Source organism: Piliocolobus tephrosceles, chromosome 2, assembly GCF_002776525.5.
Source record: "Piliocolobus tephrosceles isolate RC106 chromosome 2, ASM277652v3, whole genome shotgun sequence".
NCBI classification, from domain to species: domain Eukaryota; kingdom Metazoa; phylum Chordata; class Mammalia; order Primates; family Cercopithecidae; genus Piliocolobus; species Piliocolobus tephrosceles.
In genome coordinates this window covers 41236338-41260139 of record NC_045435.1, presented here as the reverse complement: position 1 = coordinate 41260139, position 23802 = coordinate 41236338, and the positions used below count along the sequence as shown (strand labels likewise).

At 44.4% G+C, this 23802-nt stretch overlaps 1 protein-coding gene, 1 non-coding gene and 1 pseudogene across 2 annotated transcripts in view; 2 read left to right on the top strand and 1 right to left on the bottom strand.

Moving 5' to 3' along the window:
• The window catches only part of SLC12A8 (solute carrier family 12 member 8), a 129475-nt gene that overhangs the window by 78693 nt on the left and 26980 nt on the right, over positions 1 to 23802 (top strand). Inside the window, exons 7-9 of the mRNA XM_023215151.2 lie at positions 11311 to 11398; positions 13155 to 13242; positions 21674 to 21820. Coding sequence (XP_023070919.2) covers positions 11311 to 11398; positions 13155 to 13242; positions 21674 to 21820 — 323 coding nt within the window. The remainder of the gene's footprint in view (positions 1 to 11310; positions 11399 to 13154; positions 13243 to 21673; positions 21821 to 23802) is intronic.
• Positions 7920 to 8007, bottom strand: LOC111545309 (annotated as a pseudogene).
• Positions 12811 to 12914, top strand: LOC111545384. The gene has a single exon (XR_002732429.1). It is a non-coding gene; the product is annotated as a U6 spliceosomal RNA (small nuclear RNA).

Here is a 23802-nt window from a genome sequence, read left to right as displayed (position 1 = left end):
CACGCCTGTAATCCCAGCACTTTGAGAGGTCAAGGTGGGCAGATCACTAGGTCAAGAGATCGAGACCATCTTGGCCAACATGGTGAAACCCTGTCTCTACTAAAAATACAAAAATTAGCCAAGCATGGTGCATGCCTGTAGTCCCAGATACTCGGGAGGCTGAGGCAGGAGAATCACTTGAACCCGGGAGGTGGAGGTTGCAGTGAGCCGAGATAGCACCACTGCACTCCAGTCTGGTGACAGAGTGAGACTCCATCTCAAAAAAAAAGGTTTATAATTATTATACATGTCTATTTTTTGTGATTTTTATTTATGGAATTAATTTCTAATTGTTTTATCAAAATAATTATACATATCTATATATGTCTTTTTTGTGATTTTATTTATGGAATTAATTTCTAATTGTTTTATCAAAATAATTATACATATCAACAGTTTGTATCAAAACAATTATAAATATCGGCCATACTTATTATCGTAACCTATTACGTCAGGCACTAAGCACTTTGTGTATAGTTTTCCATTTAAACTTCTCCACAGCCTGACTGGTTCCATCAGACACAGGGCTGCCATGAAGTAGATGAAGCCTGGGCTTCAAGGTCCCTCACTTGTGTGGGCTCCTTCCAAAGCCCTGTTCCTAATTTTATATTCATACTTTTGCACTTTCAAAAAAATTTCGGGCCCCACGGAACCTAGATCCTCCCACAGGTTCTATTATTTACCCATTTTACAGATGAGGAAGCAAAGACAGAGAGAGGTTATTTCCCCAACATCTCCCAGCCAGTAAGCGGTAAACCCCGTTGCTTCCCACGTACTGAGAGAGGATGCTGGAAGAGAGAACACACAATGTTGGTGCCACCCCTCATTCAGAAGCCAGTAAATCTTGCCTGGGTCCTGGAGATAGAAAGTTGCATTATTTGACACTGTCTGTCCCAGCAGGATCTCTAAAACATTGAGAGGGAGGGAAACTCACAAGTTTTGCTCCAAGAACAGAGCAAGAGAGGTTTAGAGATTTTTGCAGGAACAGCTAAACAAACAAACCAACAAGCCAGGTATGGGAAAGGAATGGGGTTTGGAAATCAGAAGGAAGGTAAGGAGAGGCAGACCAGTCTTTAGGAATCTGAGGGATTTCTGAGTAAGGAGCAGAGCCCATCTCTCCTGGGTAAGCATTTATTTAGCACCTACAAGGTGCCAGCCACTATGCTAGGTGCTTATGAATATCTGTTCCAACTTCATCACAGCCCTGCAAAGCCAATGGTGTAATCCCCATCTACAGGTGAGGAAAGCAGGGCTCGGAGCCACATTGCCTCCGGACAGAAATAGATCCCTTTTGTTTTTTCAGTTAAAAAAAAAAAAAGGCAGCAGCTGAGACTTGGGCACGTTCGTGCATGTGTAGTCTACCTTCATAAGAAAGAAAAATAAAGTTATGAACTTAGAAAACAGGCAGCAGAGAAACAATTAAGCTATCAATGGGAAGAAAAAGTTGAAGAGTTTCTCAGGACACAGATTTGGATTGAAAAGTCCCCAGGAGGAAGCTTGGAAGTTCCTTGAGAAAGAGTAAGTAGTCCTTTGTGAACTAACAGGACCCTGAGAAGACTAGAAAAACTGTTGGGCTTTCCTTTTCCTACGAATGCTCATTTTCAGGAACAGAAAAGAGAATTGGAGTGGGAAGTGGGCTTGCGGTAATTGGTAATAAGTAAGGACTTTGGTCTATGTGTGCCATTGGGTGATTCAAGGGGCAGGGAAGAAAAGAGATGAGCTGCCTGCTTGCAAATGTTGGTAAGTGGTCATTGACATTTACACTGGTTATTTTACCCAAGGATGAATATTTGAGAGCTGTAAGGGGTTGATTCATCTTCTGGCCGTCTATGTCTTCTGTGAGACCAGACACTGGAACTAGGTGCTGACCCCAAGCCCCCTGTTCACCATCCAATCGCAACTGTAGGCGTAATGTCAATGTCTAGGTGGCTACGGATGCCAGTCGAGGTGTAGCCTCATAAACCTAAGCTGGTCAAGTGATGGCTGACACCATCAGACTTGCATATTACAGCTGAGATCATAAAGATGTGCCTGAAGGCCCCAGGACTGGGGTGGAAGACCAAGCCAGAAGGCTTTCCCCGTATTAGTATTAAGGAAGCCGTTTACCTAAGTCACATGGTAACAGTGTGCAGACCAGACAGATCATCGTTGTGATGCAGGGAGAAAAAACATTTTTGGGTAAAGCAATTAACTGCTTCCTGGAACTGGAGTTGAAAACCCAGAAATGCCATCAATCCAGCACCGTCTAGAGATGAGGAACTGGTGATGCAAGCGCCTGTGGGGAAATCAATGCGCTGCGCCGATTTTAACTGATAAGCTCAGCCTTGTGGTGGGGATGTAACCCCGCATTAATCATGCAATTACTGTTTCAGAAGGGGAAATCTACAAAGAGCAGGGGTGTTAGGAAGAAATGGAGAGGCTGTGTGATGTAGTGGAAAGAACACTGACTTGGAATCAGGAAACTTGAGGATTAGTGCTGGTTCTGTTAGCAATTAGCTTGGAACACTTGAATCAAATGGCTTCCCTTCTTTGGGCCTCCGTTGCTTCATCTGTGAAATAAAAGGTTGGAGAAGATGATCGCTAGGGTACCATCTAGCCTTAAGAATCATGATTCTAAATAGCCATTTTATTTTTTATTTTTATTGTTTTTGAGACAGAGTCTTGCTCTGTCGCCCAGGCTGGAGTGCAGTGGCGTGATCTCGGCTCACTGCAACCTACCCAGGTTCAAGTGATTCTCCTGCATTAGCCTCCCAAGTAGCTGGGACTACAGGTGCATGCCACCATGCCTGGCTAAGTTTTTGTATTTTTAGTAGATACGGGGTTTCACAATGTTGGTTGCGCTGGTCTCGAACTCCTGACATCAGGTGATCCACCCACCTTAGCCTCCCAAAGTGCTGGGATTACAGGCATGAGCCACTACATCCAGCCCTAAATAGCCAAATTTAAACAATTTTTGGAAGCCCACCAAGAAAAGTGTCAAGACCAAATAGTAATTATAAAATGGGCACAGAGTGTTTCCCAAACTGTGCTCTGTGGAACTTTAATAATGAACACAGTGTTTCATTTCTTTAAAAAAAAAAAGGGTTCAATGCCAAATAAGTTTTGTGAAACACTGTGTGCTGTTCTTAGCGATGGACAGTGAATATTAGCATATTATAAGCACTACAATAGCCCAGCACTGAAAACCTCTCTAATTAAGGTTTTCCCAACCTTATTTTCAATTGTGGAAGTTTTAAAAAAATATAGTATTTGTAAAACACCTGGGCACTAATGCTCTGGGAAATAGTATTTGTTCTATTATGCCAACCCTAAATGTAACTCTAACCTTAACGATAGTGTTTTAAAATTGCACTGGATGCAAAAGGAAAGCAAACTAGAGAATTTCTGTAACACTTAACAAAGATGGGGAGAAAAATACTAAGTCAAAATACTTTTACTAGCTCTAACTAGCGAATGAGACATTTATAATTCACCGAAGCTAGAGAGCATTGCCCAAGAATCGTGTGGTAACACAGAGGTAGAATTTTGGAAATGACAGTCACAGTGTGTGAGCCCCTATAACAAATGTGCAGGCCATGAGCGGTGGCTCACGCCTGTAATCCCAGCACTTTGGAGGCCGAGGCAGGCGGATCACCTGAGGTCAGGAGTTTGAGACCAGCCTGGCCAACATGGTGAACCCATCTCTACTGAAAATATAAAAATTAGCCAGACATGGTGGCAGGTGCCTGTAATCTCAACTACTTGGGAGGCTGAGGCAGGAGAATCACTTGAACTCAGGAGGCGGAGATTGCAGTGAGCCAAGATCGCACCATTGCACTCCAGCTTGGGTGACAGAGGGAGACTCCATCTCAAAAAAAAATCCAAACAAACAAAAAAACCAAATGTACACTTGGCCATGGGAACCGCCCACATTGCCCCAGCAGGAATCACCCATGAGACTTCTTGTCTGCAGTCCGAGTTGCCTGCATCTCCCTGTCTGTGACTCTTTGTGTCTGTGATATGATCTCCTTTCTGGCTTCTCTGTTTTCTCTCAAAAGCCAGCTTTCTGGCCATGTCTGGGCCTGGCTCATTCCCGTGTTACAGTCAGTCCTTTCTCCTCCCACTGACCAGCATCCTAATGTACTGCACATCAGGAAGCCTACACAGAACCTGGGGAGGGAGGAAAGGGGGTTTGTTATGGAGACAGTGTGTGTTTGGAAGCAGGAAGCAATTAGGATCAATCAGTCACTTTCTTCCACAGAAGCATATATCGCTGTGGTGTTCTCAGGGGTCTTCATGGGTTAACTTCTGTATAAATGATCTGAAAAAAGGTGTACAAAATGACCTGACAAACTGTAGGAGGTACAACAATGGCGAGGAATAAGGAGCACTATGTCATGATATGGTTTGGCTCTGTGTCCCCACCCAAATCTCACCTTGAATTGTAACAATTCCCATGTGTCGTGGGAGGGACCTGGTGCGAGGGAATTGAATCATGAGGGTGAGTGTTTCCCATGCTGTTCCCGTGGCAGTGAATAAGTCTCACGAGATCTGATGGTTTTATAAATGGGAGTTCCCCTACACAAGCTCTGTCTTGCCTGCTGCCATTCAAGACGTGACTTTGCTCCTCCTTCACCTTCTGCCATGATTCTGATGCCTCCTCAGCCATATGGAACTGTGAGTCAATTAAAGCTCTTTCCTTTATAAATTACCCAGTCTCAGGTATGTCTTTATTAGCAGGGAGAGAACAGAGGAATACAGCAGGTCCTGGATATTCCTTTTTTTTTTTTTTTTTTTTTTTTTTTTTTTATCCAAATAAGACCTGTACATGATACAAAATAAAACAGCACAGGGGCTTGAAATACAAAGCAATAGTCTCCCACCCCACCTTTCACTATCCGCAATACTCCTCCATAGGGACAACCACTTTAATCATTTTTAGTACTTTGAGAGCTGTGTATAACCAAGCAACGTAAGTATACCTATAATTTGGTTAATCAAAGTCAGACATCGTCTGTTGACTTCATGCTAGGAATATGAGAGTTAGCTTTCTTACATGCCCCCTCATCCACTTTCCAATGTTTGATAGTTATATTTTTAGTTTTACTTATTTTGATGATTACATTGATAATTTTAAAGAATATAGTTAAATCTCTGCTATTCTATCAGTTTTAGGTTACATCCCTTCAGTTCTTGCTGATGGTGTGGGAAATTGAGATTCTGTGTTGTGTTTTAAGATTAATGTATTAGAATTATATTTATTTTATGTGTATCTTTATTTTTATAAGGAATGCTTTAGTTATTGTCCTAATTTTAAGGGAATCTACATAATCCTTTTGTACTTGAGTTTTTAGAGCATTATCAGGAAAACTATAGATAGCAAGTTGATTATTAGCAGGCGAGTGGGCAAAATCCCATGAAAAATGTAGTTTAAAACTTTAACTGAACAAATAGTTTCTCTCTGACACACACATGCGCACATACACACAAACACACACACACACTTATTAAAAATATTTTTTGCCTTGAGGTTACAAGTCAACTATCTTTGGAACTATGAAAACAAACTGCTTCATATATTTGACATTTCTTTGCTCTACTTAGCAAACACTCAGAAACTCAACTTTATGATAACAAGATACAAAATAATTAACTTAAAATTTATTGCAACTGCTATGTAAATATTTGCTAGGTTTTTCCATAGCTACCTACCACATTTAACAGGTAGCTCAAAAGGCATGGCTTAGATTACCTTTTAAATTTGCTTATTAAACTAATTGAAGCTTGTAACATTCAAGTCAGGCCTAGTGAATGAACATGAGACTTATATATTTTTGTTTTCTACATTACTATGATGAAAATATTAGTGCTTTTTCTCTTCCCTCTCCTTCTCTTTCCTCTTTTCACTTCCTAATATCAGCTAGCTATAACCTTCTTTTACATTTGTCAAGATAGATAATATTCATATTCTGTTTCATAACTATAGTTGCATTAGTTCATTCTGGCACTGCTATAAAGAAACGCCTGAGACTGGATAATATATAAAGAAGAGGTTTAATTAGCTCATGGTTCTGCAGGCTGTACAGGAAGCATGGCAGCATCTGCTTCTAGGGAGGGCTCAGGAAGCTTTAACTCATGGCAGAAGGCGAAGGGGGAGCAGGTGTCTTCATATGGCAGGAGTAGGACCCAGAGAGAGGGCGAGGTGCCACACACTTTTAAACAACCAGATCTTGTGAGAATTCTATCACAAGAACAGCACAAAAGGGATGATGCTAAAGGTGCTAAACCATTCATGAAGGATTCACCCTCAAGATCCCATCACCTCCCACCAGGCCCCACCTCCAGCATTAGGGATTACAATTGAACATGAGATTTGGGCGGGGACACAGATCTAAACCATATCAATAGTTATGTCCTCTGTGTTCTGCCTATAGGCCAATTTTAGAAGTTAAAGAACAATAAGCAAATACACTATTATGACTGTGCAGCTGTTGCTCCCTGAAGAGCAAAGTGTTGGGCTGGAATTTCATTTTCTTCACTGTGATTCTCATATAGCCCTTGTGTCATTTAGGAGAGAAAGTTCCTATACCATGGTCAAATGGGAAAATTTTTTTAACATTTTATCAGTTGTTTAAAATCATGTCACATTTTAGTTTGCTTCATATTTAGACCTTAACTTTAATTTTTAAATTAAATTTTTATTTTTTTAATTTATTTTTTAACTTTTAATAAAAAATTTTAAAATTGACACATAATGGCACATATTTTTGGGATATGTAGTGATACATATAATGTATAGTGATCAGATCAGAGTAATTAGCATATCATCATCTCAAACATTTACCATTTCTTTGTATAGGAGACATTCAATATCCCCCTTCTAGCTATTTATAATCCTTAACTTTCTTGTTCACTTCTCCTGGAGTTTCAATAACTCTTTTAGCAGCCAAAATGATTTATTAATTGAAAATAAATAAGCGTAGACATCATTCTTTTCATGTAGATATATATGGTGACAACTACCTTGCTTCTTGCCTACACAAAGGTTTTGTCATTAACATTTCTTCTAAGAGCATTGAGTATTTTGCTAGCAAATTTTGCTTCCTTCTCAGAGTAAGTTCTCTGGCCCCACATCAGGACAGCACTCTGTAAAATGTGGACCTGAAGATAATAGTCCTGGTATATCATATTCTAAAGATGATTCTGAGTGGTAAAAATCACTCCACCTCAAACACAGCCAAAAGTTCACCACCACAGATTTAATGGTATACCTTTTCCCCATCTTTCCCATCTTCTACTAACTGTAACCCTTCCACAACCCTTTTTGCTGAACACAGTAGACTATATCTAACAATATAAATTTCTCCAAAGCTCATAGGCTTACCTATACTGTGGTAACAGTTTGGACTCACAACTCTGAATCTCTGTAAAAACAGTCAACTAGATGTATATCAAAATGAAAAATGCAAACTGAGATAACCTGTATTAACATGATTTAGTTCTTCCATGAAAACTTTACCCAGGAAAGATAAAGACTATAAAACACGAAATATTATTTGCTTCAAGATATTAATGAAAATCAATTCATCTGATTCAGTAGTTTGATTACTTGGACAAAGAGCTCACCTGTCAAATAACAGTTAATGAATTCTTCCCATAAGATACTCACCTTATTCTGTCCACCAATACTAAACTACCATATCACAAATTTTACCCAATCTCTATCCTCCTTCCATCATGAAATACCTTAGACCCCAACATCCTGTGAACATGCACTCCCCCTTGGGAGGTACAGCTGATACCCTGGCAAGGTGGTGTTCTACCTCACTGCAGTGAGTTCTAATAAATATATTTGGCTTTGCTGAATTAAATGACTGTTTTGTGATATTTGAGGTAGTTCAACAAAAGAGAATGTCAACGGTGCTCTACACGTTCAGAGAAACTTCTCTAATAACAAACTATAGAAATGATCCCTGAAAGTATAGTCCATAATAACTCTTCTTTTTATGTTGTTGCCAAAATGTGCAGTCAGTATATCCTTAAAATCATTCAGTTTAATTTTATTGCCCATTGTGCTGGAAGCATTTCCTCTCCAGAGGCATCCCTCCAGGAGCCTCCATTTTTTGCTTTAATCCCTGGCAGTTTCTCTGCTGTGCAACCCTTATTCTGGAACTTCACTCCATTCCTCAGTTATCACCACTGATTTCTGAATCTCATGTTTTCCTTCTTCACGGTCTACATCCTCATTTTGCTGGAGTACACATTTTAGTATCTTAGAAACAATATGGGGGAAGTAAACTTTCTGAACTCTTATCTGAAGGAGCTCTGTCACCCAGGCTGGAGAGAGTGGCATGCTCTCCACTCACTACAACTTCTACCTCCTGGGCTCAAGTGATCCTCCCACCACAGCCTCCCAAGTAGCTGGGATTACAGGCATGCACCACCACACCTGCCTAATTTTTGCATTTTTAGTAGAGACAGAGTTTCACTACGTTGGTCAGGCTGGTCTTGAACTCCTGACCTCATAAGATCTGCCTGCCTTGGCCTCCCAGAATGCTGGGATTACAGGTGTGAGCCATCACACCCGGCCTCAAGTGATCCTTCTGCATTGACCTCCCAAAGCGCCGGGAGTACAGGCATGAACCACCATGCCTGGCCCTTAAATCTATTACATTTTTAATTTTAGTGATCATATTTTTAATTTCCAAAAGTTCTTTCTTGTTCTTGGATTTTTTTTTTTTTTTTCACAGCACCTTGTTTTATAGATAGAATATTCTTCTTGGATGTATCTGGAGCTACTAATCAGTGTTTTCTTCCAAATTCTCTCTGTATCCTGATTTATATGTTTCTTCCAGCCTGGGTTGTTCTGTTTCTATTTATGCATGTATTTGTTTATTTGTTGCTGGTTTTCATCACACATCAGGCGACCTTGGTTGCTGGCGTGGATTTCCCCGGCTGCCATGCGTTTAGGTCTGTCTCCCTGCTGGAGCCCTACCTTGATGAGAAGTTTGTGAGTGCTGTTGATTCTTGAGCAGGGCTTCATTTGGGGTGCAAATGTCCAGCCCTGGTTTTCCTCGGTGTATTTAGATGTTGTAGAGAAGCATTCCGAGGCTTTCTTTCCTTCTCTTTTCCTCTGTGTTATGTTCTCCATTTTCTGTTCTATGTTCCAGACATTTATGTGAACCTTTCATCTACTTAGGGTCCCTCAACTTCTCTTTGCTTACAGGAATTTATCCACTTTCCCCCTTTACTATGCTTTCTTTTTTTTTGAGATGGAGTCTCGCTCTGTCGCCCAGGCTAGAGTGCAGTGGCGCCATCTCAGCTCACTGCAAGCTCCGCCTCCCGGGTTCACACCATTCTCCTGCCTCAGCCTCCCGAGTAGGCAGAACTACAGGCGCCCATCACTACGCCTGGCTAATTTTTTTGTATTTTTGGTAGAGACGGGATTTCACCAAGTTAGCCAGGATGGTCTTGATCTCCTGACCTCATGATCCGCCTATCTTGGCCTCCCAAAGTGCTAGGATTACAGGCGTGATTTACTATGCTTTTAATAGGATCTTGGAGAGGAGTGAATGAGAGGAAAGAAAATGTGCCTAACATGCCATTAAAAAACAACAACAACAACAACAACAACAAAACCTTAGAAGTTAGTTTTCGCGTGTTTCAAAATGATCATTGTAGAAAAGTGAGAAAATATAAACAGTCAAATAAAAATGACCTGTTCTTTTATCACCCAGAAATTACATTCTTAATGTTTTAAAACATGTTCTAGTTCCCTTTTCTATATATTTTTATAACAACGGGATCATACCAGATGTGTTCTGTTTTCTAATATGCTTCTTAAAACTAAGCAAAAGCTTCTAAACATCTTTCCATGTCACAACATATCCCTTACAGTATTCTGAGACCTAGTATTTATTGAAAGCTATATCACTTATTTAACCCATCCTCTATTTTTAGACGTTAGGTTGTTTCTAATTTCCACTGTTCTAAACAAGCATTTATAAAAATGTTGGGCTAAATCTTCCCTCATAGCCTTGACTACCTACTTTGGGTAAAGTCCTCATAACGGAGTTGCTGGGTGACAGTATATGCACCCCCAGCCACGGGCCAGCATTCAGGGTTCTCTCTGAAATACACTCCCCTACTTTCACTTTCTGGTTCCAAACTGTCACTTCACTGCACTTCACTTGGATTCTGTGAAGTATTATGGCAGAGGCATTGCGAGCATAATTTTCAGAGTCAGACAGACCAGGGTTGAATCTTAGCTTTGCCACTTATTAAATGTGTGACCTTAGACTGTTGTAATTAACCTCTTTGAGCACTTTTCTATAATATGAGGAAATAATTCTACTTTTCTGATGAGGCTGTTATGAGAATTAAACAGGATAAAAAAGTGCCTGTAAAGCACTTGACACAGGCCCAGGCAGGTTGAAAGTGTTCGCAAATCATGGTGTTAGATTCATTCCCGTCCCTAAGCCCGTTCGAATCCCTCTTTCAAGGCCACATTCAAGCTGCACCCCCTCTATGGGGCTTTCCTGACCAGGGCAGCCCATCACACTGAGTTGTTATGGCACTTGTGGGGCTGGATCCTCATCCGATGTTCAGAACACCCTGTCTTGTTGTTTTCATATATTTGTTTGTAAGGGAAGAGGCAACACCCCCACCTCACCATGCAGCACAGTGCTGTGGGTCCCTTATGGATTCATTCATTGTCATTAGTGTTCTTGCAGAAGAGAGGTGATGATGAAAAGGAGCTTGTGACTCCATGTCAGTGGCATCAGAATTGGTTTTTTTTGGAGTTTATTTCAAACCCTTTGGTAGCTCAGGAGCTTGGAGGATGGTACCTGACCCCAAGGACACAGGAAGCTCCCACGGAATCAGCAGGCAGCAGAGGCAGGGAAAGCCACTGAGCAGGAGGCTGCCAGACCTTTGTAATGCTGAGCCTCTCCAGGGCATTGTCCCAGCTCAGCACGCAGGACCTCTGTGTGCCTTGCAAGCCGCCTTCCTCCCCCTGGTTGCTTTGCGCTGAGCGGTGGGATGGTTTTTGGAGCCGGGAGGGCTTTCCTCCTGAGTCTCCTCCAACCCACAAAGGTCCCTTTCACGCCACAGGGATGCCTCCCTAGTTGCCAGGGGAGATGGAAAAGCAGCCTGTGCGCAGAGCTGCAGCTGGAGGGCTTGCTGTGGGACAGCTTCCAGGAGAGGGTCCGGGAGGAGAGGAAGGGGCAGCCCTGGGGAAGGTGATGTGTGGAGAAGGCTGCTCACCCCATTCCCCATCTGGGTGTCTTTCAGGAGTCATGGCTGGTTTCAACATGGGGGGCGACCTCAGGGAGCCTGCCACCAGCATCCCCCTGGGCTCCCTGGCAGCTGTTGGCATCTCGTAAGTTCCCCTCATGGCAATCAGTCCGAGCAGGAGAGTGGGAGAGAGAACCCCAGGCAGAAGAGGGATTGCCCCTTTTGTTCTGAGAGTGCCCCGACTGTGACCCATCTATTTCGTATTCCGATCCTTCTTTTAACACTCGGTGGGCTGGAAAATTCACGTCTGGTGGGTTCAGACACTGCCCTTTCATGCGCCCTGCTTGGGAATGCTGCCGAGGAGGAGTGTCAGGACCCAGATCACAGACCAAATCCTTTCTTTCCTTTCCTCGGCCTCCTGCCCCCGTCCCTCCTCAACCCTCATTTTGAACTTGGGGATTTTTTTAACCACCGAGTTTCCAGGATCTCTGGAGGGAGCTTAAAGATGAAGAGTTTTGCAGTCAGACAAATTCTGGTTTGCCTCTCAGCTCTGCCGCTGATTGGCTGCGTGACTCTGGATAATTTACTGAGTTCTCTGAGCCTCCATTTCCTTTCCTGTGAAATGGGGATGATGACAGTCTATGTGCTTCATAGACTGTGGGGGAGAGAGTAGAAGGCACGTAGTGGAAGCTCAGCACCCAGCTCTCCTTCTTCCCCCAGTGAGCCTCCCCTCCAACTCCCCCAGGCCATCAGGCCTCTGGGGCTTTAGTTCACACTGTGCCACCCACACAAGCAGGCTGGGTGACTTTGGGTCTATTTCTGACTTTTTAGAATATTGTTTCTCTCTGTACCACAGGAAGAAGCTTCTCTGCCCTTCACTGGGTGGGTGTGAAGAGGTAGTGAGCTCAGAGACCAGAGACAATGACTTGAGAAGTTAAAAGGGCCTGTGTTATTCTAACCACAGTATTTAGAAAATATTAATGTATCTGTTTCACAAACACTGGATTTGCTCTTAACTTATTGCAGTGACACCTTTGCTATCAGCCTGGAATACAGCATCAGGGTATTTCGTGCAAAACAAGGCAATAACATTGGGAAGAAAATGAAGACAACAGAGATAGAATTGAGTGTTGGGAAGGAAAGAAAAGAAAGAGGCTTCTGTATGAGGACCCTGTCTTGTTTCTGGTCCCAGCTGGGAGGTTCCACGATGAACCCTTGGCCCATCCTCTCACTACCCAGATGGGAGTGAGGAGACCGCAGGAACCTGGGTCTTGTTCAAGGTTACAGGGCATCTTGGGGACAGAGCCAGGCCTCTGCTCTCTGCCTTTTGACTTTAGTTTCCCTCTTTATTATCTGATCCAAAGATAACAGACCGGCAGGACTTAGAGGCCTGAAGGATCATCAGCTTGTTCTTTTGCTGGAGGAGGCTGGGATGTGAGGCTGCAGGGCAGCCCTGGCCTGAATCCTGACAACCTAGAGGCGACTGGGCCTCCCGCTTCCCTACTCGGAATGCCCGTTGTGTGGTTTTCTTTTTTAATGTAAGAAAGAGAAAAAACAGTGCTCACTTCAGCAATACATATACTAAAATTAAAACAATGCAGAGATTTGTGTGGCCCATGTGCAAGGATGACCTGCAAATTCATGAAGCATTCCATATTTTTATATACATTTAAAAGTAAAAAAATAAACAAAACAATGGTACCCCTTTTTTTGGTAAGAAATGTGCCAGAAGAGAAATAGTACAAAAAGTGTCCTCCCAAGCCAGCTGGGGAAGCTTCATGACTGGCCTTTCTCTCATTCTGAGACAGGTTCCCTTTGGAAACAGAAGGTTGAGTCGGGGGACTGGATGGGGCTGGGTGAGGTGAGTGGGGGGCAGCTCTGTTCTGCTCTTGGGTTTTCAGGTGGTTTCTGTACATTGTCTTCGTTTTCCTCCTGGGCGCCATCTGCACTCGAGAGGCCCTTCGCTATGACTTCCTGATAGCGGAAAAGGTGAGTGAAGCTTGCGCTCCTCGAAGGGCTCGGTCTGCTGGAGTCATTTGTTTGTTTTCACCAACAAATGGCCGCCTTCCCCTTGCAGTACTGTCTGGGAATCCATATAGTCTTTTAAAAATTTAATTAATTTATTTTTTGAGACAGGGTCTCACTTTGTTGCCCAGGCTGGTGTGCAGTGTTGCAATCTCAGCTCACTGTAGCCTCAACCTTCCAGGCTCAAGCAATTCTCCTGTCTCAGACTCCCAGGTAGCTGGGACTACAGGGGCATGCCATCATGCTGGGCTAATTTGTTTTTAATTTTTTGGCAGAGATGAGGTCTCAATGTGTTGCCCAGCCTGGTCGTAAACACCTGGCCTCAAGTGATCCTCCCGCCTTGGCCTCCCAAAGTGCTGGGATTACAGGCTTGAGCCACCACGCCCAGCCTCCATATAGTCTGTAGCCCAGGAATGAAGTGTTGGGTTGTGATGGGGAAGAGAGATGATGGAAAAGGTACAGGCTCTGCTTAGGGATTTCGAGAAACAGATAACGACACCCAGAGAGATTCACAAACATGAGGGGCTAGATAATGGGGACCATCTCTTCTTGTCAAAAGTCAGGACAGAAACAGAAGAATTTGTTCACCCCAAATTCCCAGCTAAGCAAGTGCCTCACTTTTGCTAATAGCTTCACCTTGCATGATGAATAGAATGTGCTGTTCCGAAGTGGCAAGTGGAGAAGGAGGCTGGGAACAGGCAGAGGTGGAGGGAGAGGGAGGAAGCCCAGCGCCAGGGTGAGGGCCAAGGCCCTCCTTGTCTCTGAGGTCCTTGACCCCTTTTGCTTTCCTGAGAATCTCAGACACTGCAGGTTGATTTGGCTGCAACGTCTTTGTTTCTAGAGTCCGCACCCTGCCAGGAGAAGATTAATGAATTCCTGGCGTTCCTCCGTTAGCAGGCTGGACGTCATGTGACATCAAGGACATTTATTTGGCATCCTAGAATCCACATAAGATTTCCAGATATTTTTCTGGAAATCCCCAAAAACTCCTACCCTCCTTTAAGTTCTTGGAGAAAAAGTAGACCCTGAGATTCCCATCATTTTTCAAAGAAATGTAGTTGGTTAGGGAGTTTTTCTGTTAACTCCTGAGTATCGCTGCTTATATTTTATGTATTTTTAAATTTAATTTAATATTTTAACTTTTTAAAGACAGGGTCTCACTCTGTCACCCAGGCTAGAGTACAGTGACATGAACATGGCTCATTAGAGCATCAACTTCCAGGGCTCAAGTGATTCTCCCACCTCAGCCTCCCAAGTAGCCAGGACTATAGACTTGCACTACTACACCCAGCTAATTTTTTTTTTCAATTTCTTTGTAGAGACAAGGTTTCACCATGTTGCCCAGGCTGGTCTCAAACTCCTGGCTTTAAGTGATCCTCCTACCTCAGACTTCCGAAGTGCTGGGGTTACAGGCGTGAGCCCCTATATTTGAGGATGGAGTACCATTTTCTCTTAGTGTGAGGCTTTGCAAAGCAGCCCTGCTGATCTTCGTGGAGGGCCAGTGCCTGGGGCAACCTGGGGCAGGAAACTCTGAATTTTCTTTTGAGAGATACGTTTGAGCTTGGTTTTCACATTAGCACAGGTTTCTTTTTAAGGCTTGTAGGCACCCATGCAAAGGTGATTATTTGTTTTCAAGGGTTTTGACCTTAGTATAAAAGCAGGTTTTTTGAAAGGTGGTGCAGTTCAGTTAGTGAGAGAACTGATACCCACCTTTCAGCACCCAAGGTCACAGACCCCCAGGCGGCAAGGTGTGCTCTCGAGCCAGGAGTCTATAGCCCTCCTTTGTATCTACATGCACGCTTCCGTCTGGAGTTTCGCTCCCAAGAGCCTGTTCTCTAGTTGCGGAATGAAAAGCTTGGCTGCATGACAGGAATTGAAGGCCTACAGGAGCAGCCTGGGTGAGGCTGGTTTGACAGGGGGAAATGCTTCCTGCTCGTCTGCAGCTTGCCAGTGGCTGGGCAGCTCTGCCTGCTTCTAAAGTTCCTTTCTCATGCTTTCCTTCACAGAGATCCTTGCACCCTTTAGAGACTCTGATCTGATTATCCCCTGGGCCGCGGCTCCTCCCTCCTCTCCTTCCCCTGCTTTTCAAGGGAATGCTCAGAGTAGGTTTATGGGAGGGCAGGCAGCTTTGTATCTAAGGCCACAAACAGCAGTAGGGTAAAAACAGCCTAGAGACGGCATCTGAGAGCCTTTGTGGGTGGAAATTCCACACCTCATAATAGGCACCAAACCGGGGGAGCCTCCTTTGGAATGCCACCTGTCCTGACAGTGAGCAGGTAGGCAAGCACTTAGCCAGCTGGGGGCACCTGCTGCACCAGGCCCAGCAATGACACTTGGGAATGTAATTATGCACACACTGGGATGAAAGGTGGAGATGTAGTCTTCGGAGAGGACAGGAGACCGTTCCCTGGAATAGGCCATTGTAAAGCCTATAAAGGAACAAAGCTACTGCTCTTGGTTCTCAGTAGAAATGGGCAGGTGCAGCAAGTCAGTGAGCCGTGATGGAACCGACCCTGATGACTTCAAAATAGCAGCACCTGGGTCTTCTGGTTCCCACTACCCACCCCCTAAAGGGGACCACAGAGGAGTTTCCTCCCACACCTTTTGTGCTTTCCTGCTCACTGGTGTCGCTCCTTGGGACTGACTCCGCTGCAGGAGCAGGTACCATGCTCAGGCGGTAGATTGGGCCACAGCTGTTTTTACTGGCAGTGCCTGGAGAAGGGGAGGGTGCAACCTACACTAGTTGGGAGGTGCAAGTGAGGAGTCTCTTTACCTTGGTCACTTGACACAACCTGCCACCCTGATAACCTGTTCACTTCAGCTTCCTGTCTTACCTGTGGCTTCAGTTCTGAGCCAGTGCATCTCTGAGCTTTCCTGGGCCTGAAGAAAGGCCTCTTCTGTATGTGTGCCCCGCACATCACCTCTGGACACTTGAGACAGGGCGGGTCTCTGACCTACTCTCCTTGGCGCGCGTTCACACGCAGCTCCCCAATGCACTCCTCTCTCTCTCGGGGGCTTTCTGCCAGAACAATTATCTTCAATAGCTGCAGGCTGCCCTGGATTCCTTTCTACTGATTTGCAGCTGGTCAGTTAATCTGTTTCTGTCTGGGTTTCCTACAGCTTCTCTGATCTATTTCTAATTATTTGGCTTCTCAACTCACAGTTTCTCTAAGAAGCGTCTTTTTCCTTTTCCTTTTTTTTTTTTTTGAGATGGAGTTTCACTCTTATTGACCAAGTTGGAGTGCAATGGCATGATCTCGGCTCACTGCAACCTCCACCTCCCGGGTTCAAGCGATTCTCTGTCCTCAGCCCCCCAAGTAGCTGGGATTACAGGCACATGCCACCATGCCTGGCTAATTTTTTATATTTTTAGTAGAAACAGGGTTTCACCATGTTAGCCAGGCTGGTCTCGAACTCCTGACCTCAGGTGATTTGCCTGCCTCAGCCTTCCAAAGTGCTGGGATTACAGGGGTGAGCCACTGTGCCCGGCCACATCTTTTTACTTTTTATCCCAACCACAGAGGAATTTTCTCCCAGCTCTCAGGTGTATGTGCATTCTTAAAAGTCTTATATACAGTGGTGGCTCTGAGCTAACCCATGAAAGCACATAGTAGGTGCTAATTATAATACATTTTACCTGGCACATAGCAGGTGCTAATTAAATTTTAACTCCCTTCCACACTCCTTATGGGCATACCCTTACAGATCAAAACATTTATTTTAGGAACACATTTTCTCCCCACAAATCCACCATATTTAATAGGAAAAGCCAAAATAGTGAATCTCAGTATTATTTAGTTAAAAAAGGAGTTGTATAAACCACAGTGTTAGTTGGAGTGAAATAGATTAAATGTTTCAAAAGAAACTTGTATACAGTCCAGGAAACATGTTTATTACAAATAAAAAAGACCAAATATTTCAGGAGCCCTGGGGCTTGCTAACTAGCAAAATAAGAGCAATCTAAGAAGGAAAAATATCCCAAAAGTATTGTTGTTAAGACGAGGGAATCTGGCCAGCTCATGCCTGTAATCCCAGCACTTTGGGAGGCCGTGGTGGGCAGATCACTTGAGGTCAGAAGTTCAAGGCCAGCCTGGCCAACACAGTGAAACCCCATCTCTACCAAAAAATACAAAAATAAGCCAGGCGTGGTGGTGCACGCCTGTAGTCCGAGCTACTCAAGAGGCTGAGGCAAGAGAATCGCTAGAACCCGGGAAGTGGAGGTTGTAGTGAGCCAAGATCGTGTCATTGCACACCAGCCTGGGCAACAGTGCAAGACTCTGTTTAAAAAAAACAAAAACCCCAAAAAACTGGGTAATCCCACAGAGCAAACTCTGATTCCTGGATTTAATAGTCATGGTTTCACATATTCACGAGGGACCTTGGAAGCTCATGGCACAAGCTGTATAGGGAAGATGGGGATGGACAGCGCTGGTGACTAGGGCGTGAGTCCCAGTCTCAGCACCTGGGAGTGGGTCAGCCTGAGTGTCCTCTGCCCTCCATCGTGGACACAGTCCTGCCTCTCAGGAAGGGAAGCAGACTAGGTCTCATTATGGAAAATGGCTCTCAAGTGAGAGGTAAAACTGGACTGAAAGTTGAGATGTTGATCAGTTCGTGGAGCGTGGAGAGTGCTAGGAAACTCATGACTGTGGAAATGAGATGTGGGAGGAAAAAACCAAAACGTTGTTGAGACATGGCCTTATTAATACACTTGGGATTGTAAAGGTTTTTAGGGTGCGCTCCTCAGTGATGTCAGGGGCCACCGGAATTAGATGAGACAGAATGAGCCCCTTGCAAATGACTTTCAATCCTGTCCTTCAAGAGAAGAGAGCAGCCAATGAATGAGTGGAGTCCCTCAATAAGCGAAGCTCAAGTGGGAGCTGGGAGAAAATACTAAGAGCAGAGAGATGGAAGTAATTATTTTAATCAGTAGTTACTGAAGAAAGAAATCAGGGTACTTCACACCCCATGTAATATTTTGGAAAGAGCTTTGAGGGAGATGGCTCAAACAGGTGTACGCCAGAAAAGAATCACTTTTTATTTAAAAAGAACTGTTGACACACCTCTGCTCAAATAAATTCTCACTTCCACCTCCACTGGCACATTTAGCAAATTTTCAGTCTGATATGAATTGAGAAAACAACTAAGTTCTTTTAGGGCTGGGAGCAGAGCTGCGTGGTTCACCGTTGTGTCTATAAGCCTTGCTCTGCCTAGCACTGTGCCAGGAACATAACCTGTCCTTGGGAAATGCTTCCTAAATGGGTGGATGGATGGATGACAAATGAAAGAAAGAGATAGGATTTAGGCAGGAGAGATGGAATGAAGTTTTTATAATTTGTCTAGATGTGGGGACCAACATTTCATATATTATTCAGAAAATAGACTGAATAATATTTTTATATTTTTTAAAAGTGGTAAGTGAACAGATCATTCTACACGATTGACAAACTGGACATAAACAAGTTGCTATACTTGGCCCTGTCTGACCCCAGCTCTTAGGGCTCTGGAGGAATCCCAGGGTGTGTCTGTGGGAAGGCTGGCCAAAGATGGAAGCCACCATATCGTGTACTCATGGTGCCAGAGGCTCAACCCAGTTCCTGAAGTCAGTCCAACTCTAGGAGTATGACAGGCTGGAGCATTCCCACTCTTTCCTGCTCTGAGTAAATAGACAGGCTTTAAATGAAAAAGAGTTGTAAAAATTCAAATATACATAACCTTTTAGGTAAGAAGCAGTGAAATTTCTACAAGGAGATGCCATGCCTGACTCTCCCAAAGAATTTTTTGAGGGGAGAATGCGATGGCTACAATGTGTTGTGCCCAGGGGTTCGCCACATCGGCTGCATATTAGAATCACCTGGGGGGGCTTTCGTACCATCAACCATGTCTGTGTCTCACTCTACACTAATTAAATCAGAATCTCTGGGTGATTCTTATGTTTAGCCAGAGTGGGGAATTATTGATTTAACTTTTCAAAAGGCTCTTTCTTGATAAAATTTCATCATAGAATCTGTTTTCTAAAAACCAGTCAACATAGGATGCATTTGGTAGAGAAGACAGAAATAAAGGTTATAGATGAATGATCACATCTCAGAATGGATTGAGGACTGATAATGGACCCAGCTTATCTAACAGTTTTGTAAGGCACCTAGGGCTCAATGACAGCAAAGTCGTGAAGCTGCATGAATACAGCTGCTGAGCTCTGCTTGCCTGATTCTGCATGAGCTGCTGGGGGAAGGGGGCCAGTTCTACCCGTGAGGCACTCAGGGTGCTGGCAGGATAAGCCATGAGCATAACTCTCCCACAGGATGGAAAGTAACAAAATGCCATCAGATCACACAAAGTGATGGAAACACTAGATGACATTGATTTTCTGTAGTAATAAAACGGTAAGTAGGGTGGGTAGGACAAACCCAAGAAACCTGTGACATTGAAAAAAGAGGCGAGATTCTTTGGGGATAAGAGAGATGATAAAGATAGGGGAAAGGAATCAACACTGAATTAAAGACAAGGTGGGCTCCATAGTGGACCTTAGTCTTGTTCATCAAGCCTCTGACCTTCCTGACCATTTGGGGGTTATTCCACCAATCGTCTTGAAGGGAGGGAGTACCCCTATTCTGCGTAATAGAAACCCAATGGACCAGACCTCTCTTGCCTGTCCCTTTGCAGCCCTGGTAGGGCACATGACCTACACTAGGCCATTGCGTGCTCCCATTGTAACCAATGAAGCAAAGATAAAGAGCTGGTGAGAATCCATCCACAGGGCAGCAGGGGTGCGGCAGCATCCTGGACAAGCTGTTCCTGGGGAAGAGGCTGGGTGTGCCTCCAGGCTTGGTCCTGCCCTTTTCTGAGCCTCATCCTTTAGCCTCCTGATGATTCTACAAACTGCCAGTGTCCTACAAATATATTCTTTTTTAAAGAAAAGTATTTTTTCCCCAATCAACTGTCCTGACTGATTCATCAGTCAGTCAAATTATTCCAGTGATAATTTATGAGCCAGGAAAGAAGTCTAACCAGTGGCTTGTGTTCAGTGTAGCTTGATGACATGAATCTGGTGCTTTGCTGATGCAAGGAAGTAAAAAATGGGGCGAGGAGAGCCTTCATCAAGAAGGGTGTAAGTGACAAAGCTGAATATTAACTCTAACCTATCTGTAAGCATTGGACACATGAGTACTCAGAATGTACAGTTCTGGCCACTGTGCCTAAAGTAAAGTAGAATGGAGAGGGCACCTCAAATAAGAAAACAAAGTTGCTTCCCTATGGGTACAGATGAGGTCTGGCCCAGGAGGGTGAATTCATGAGTGACAGCTTGGGACCTGGTTGTGCATGGCAAGCAGTCATGCAGCCACCCAACCCCTTAGCACTTTTAGCACTGGGTTAGCTGGTAACATCCTAGACCCTGATCTTTTGTAAGTTGACACCAAGAAGAACAGCTGTACCCTCTTATTCTATCTGTTGGTGCCTTGTGGGTCATGGATCTCATTCATTCATTTGGCATTTATATTTCTGTGTTGGACACCAATAATTCTAGGGTGAACAAGGCAGAAGACCTGCTTAAATGAAGCCTCCAGATTAGTGGAGGGGGCACCATGATAGGTGCTGTCCTAACGTCATGTTGGGGATGCTGTGGAGCACTGAGAAGCGACTACTGTAGTCAGGGGAAGAGGGGATGGCCTCACAGTGGAGGTGAGGTTGGTGCTGAGTTTTGTAGCACAATTAGGAGTTTAACAGACAATGAATAGATTAGGGGATGTGGACAGAGGCTTCCTACAGACAGAAAAATCATGGTGATCAGACTCTCAGTGTGCCAGGTGTGGAGCTAAAGAGGTCACAGACCATGAAGAGCCTTATATGTCAGGACAGGGGGAGCCTTTGATATGTCTGCAACAGAGACATTGTGATTAGATTTGAGTTTAGAGAAGTCACTCCCGCAGAGGCTTAGGGGATGATTCAGAGTCAATCATCTGAATGATTTAAACTCATCTTTAAGGGTGAGCTTAAAGGCAAGAGGCCAATGAGCATTGTAGTTGGCCAGTTTGTTCTCAAAGTGTGGTCTCTGGGAACCCGTGGGGAATCCGAATTTCTAGGCCCCACCACAAGCCTACTGAACCAGAAACTGAGGAGGGGGCCCAGAAATCTGTCTTTAGCAAGCACTGCAGCTGAGTCTGGCAGATGCTTCATTTGAGGACCGCTGTGCAGTCCATATGAAATGTGATGGCAGATTCAGCTGAAACCATGGAATGAATGGGGATGAGGCTGGGGATGTAGAAACTGTATCCCAGAGATCAGATCCAGAGGACTCAGTGGATGATTGCATGGGTGCAGGTGGGTGGGTGCTGGGGGAGTAGAAAGGCACAGGAGCAGGTTCTGGCACTGGCGAATGAAACCACTTCTCACACAGGTGTCCCTTGTGGGCTTCCTGTTCCTTCTGGGCTTATACATCTCGTCCCTGGCTTCCTGTATGGGAGGACTTTATGGAGCTCCCCGCATCCTGCAGTGCATTGCCCAGGAGAAAGTGATCCCTGCACTTGCCTGTCTGGGACAAGGGGTGAGTAATCCTCTTTTTTGTTTGTTTGTGTTTTGAAACATGTTTTGCTGCTAACCTGATTGTTGGCCCATCAGTTGGTTAAGCTTTTCTGATCAGAGACTCTGGTTAATTTCTTTAGGGTGACACAGAAAATAATGCAGAGGTCATTTCTTTCAGCCCTGTCCTCCGGCTGGCTTAGGTTAGGGCTAAGTAGATGAAGCATCTTAAATGTCACAGCCACCCAGCCCCTTAGCACTTTTAGCACTGGGTTTGCTAACCCGTCCTAGTAACATCTTGGACCCTGAGCAGCATGAAAATGCAGTGCCCCATTCTTTAATAAAAACGAATTCAGGGTCCTCCAGGTTTAGCATAGAAGAAAGCATGTTTTGGTCAGGAGGCGAGCTGGTCCTTGCAGCTCTAACTCTGCCCTTGAGGCTCACCTGCCCCTTGGGGTTTGCTGTTTGATGATTTCCCACACCTCTGGCTTCTATACTTCCTGTTAACCATCAAGAACCCAACCTTAACTGATACCTAAAGGACAGCTCAGTTGAGTCAAGGCTGGGATGATTAAAATAGACATTCTAAAGCCCAGGGGAGGACCAAAGAGACATAAACAGAGAATCTCACTTCCCAATAATATGGTTTACAAGCTATAGTTCATTTTTGTCTTGTTGAGGTACCACAGAGGGCCTCCCCACCAGCTTCCAATTTTCACCCTCCCTCTGGTTTAGGGAACACATCATTGCAACTTATCCTTGATTTCTTCCTTTACCTTCCTTCAAAAATGCAGTTTGGTTTTGGACATTGTTCATTTGAGATCCTATAAGACATCCACTGGGAATGTTGAGTAGGCAGTTGGATATGTAAGCCTGGGTTTCAGGGGAATGTTTTAGGCTGGAGATTCAAATTTGGAAGTTGTCAATATAATGCTGGTATTCAAAGCGTGAGCCTGGTTGAGCTCACCAAGGGAGGGAGTACAGACAGAGAAGAGGTCTGAGGATGGAGCCTGGGGCTGCTTTAAATGTGGAGTTCAGAGACGTGAAAAGCCAACTATGGAAACCAAGAAGGAGCAGCCAGTGAAGAGGGAGGTCAGTCAGGAGAAGTGAGGTGAAGAAAGTGTTTTGAAGAGGAGGGAGTAGCCAGCTGGGTCAAAGAAGACAGGGACTGAGAAGTGACTGTTGCTTTTGGCCCAAGAACTATGTCAGTGACTGTGATGAAGAGCTCCCGGGAGTGGCAGCTAGCACCTGTTTTCCATTCCTGTCCGCCTGAAGGTCACCATACCCACCTTCATTAATAACAGGTGTGTGTAATGTGTGTGCGTGAGCATTTGCTGGTGTTTAGGGTCAGAATTCCCCTCTTCCAGCCACCAGTGATTCTGCTGTGTCTTCCGGAATCTTCCTCTCCCTGGGAAGAATCGACTTTGCATCTCTTTGATTTTCTATGCTGGTATCAAAACCCAATGAAAGACAAAAGGAGAAAATAGTTGGGAAGCCAAAGTTCTATAATAATGCCCCATGTTCATAGTTATTCATACAGGCTGGGCGCATTGGCTCACGCCTGTAATCCCAACACTTTGAGAGGCCGAGCTGGGCAGATTGCTTGAGCCCAGGAGTTTGTGACTGGCCTGGGCAACATAGCAAAACCATGTCTCTACAAAAAGTACAAAAATTAGCCATGCATAGTGGTGTGCACCTGTAGTCCCAGCTATTCAAGATGCTGAGGTGGGAGGATGGCTTAAGCCCAGGAGGTGGAGGTTGCGATGAGCTGACGTCACACCACTGCAGTCCAGCCTGGGCAACAAAGCCAGACCCTATCTCAAAAAATAAAGTTACTAATACAACTAATATCTGTGGCGCTTACTGCATATCAGTCTATGTGAAGGATTTCACATGCGTGAACTCTGATCTCACAATAATCCCATGACTAGGATACTATTATCTCAGTTTATAGATGAACAATCACATGGGGAGAAGTGGCTGAGTCATTATGAATTGTGTTTCTAG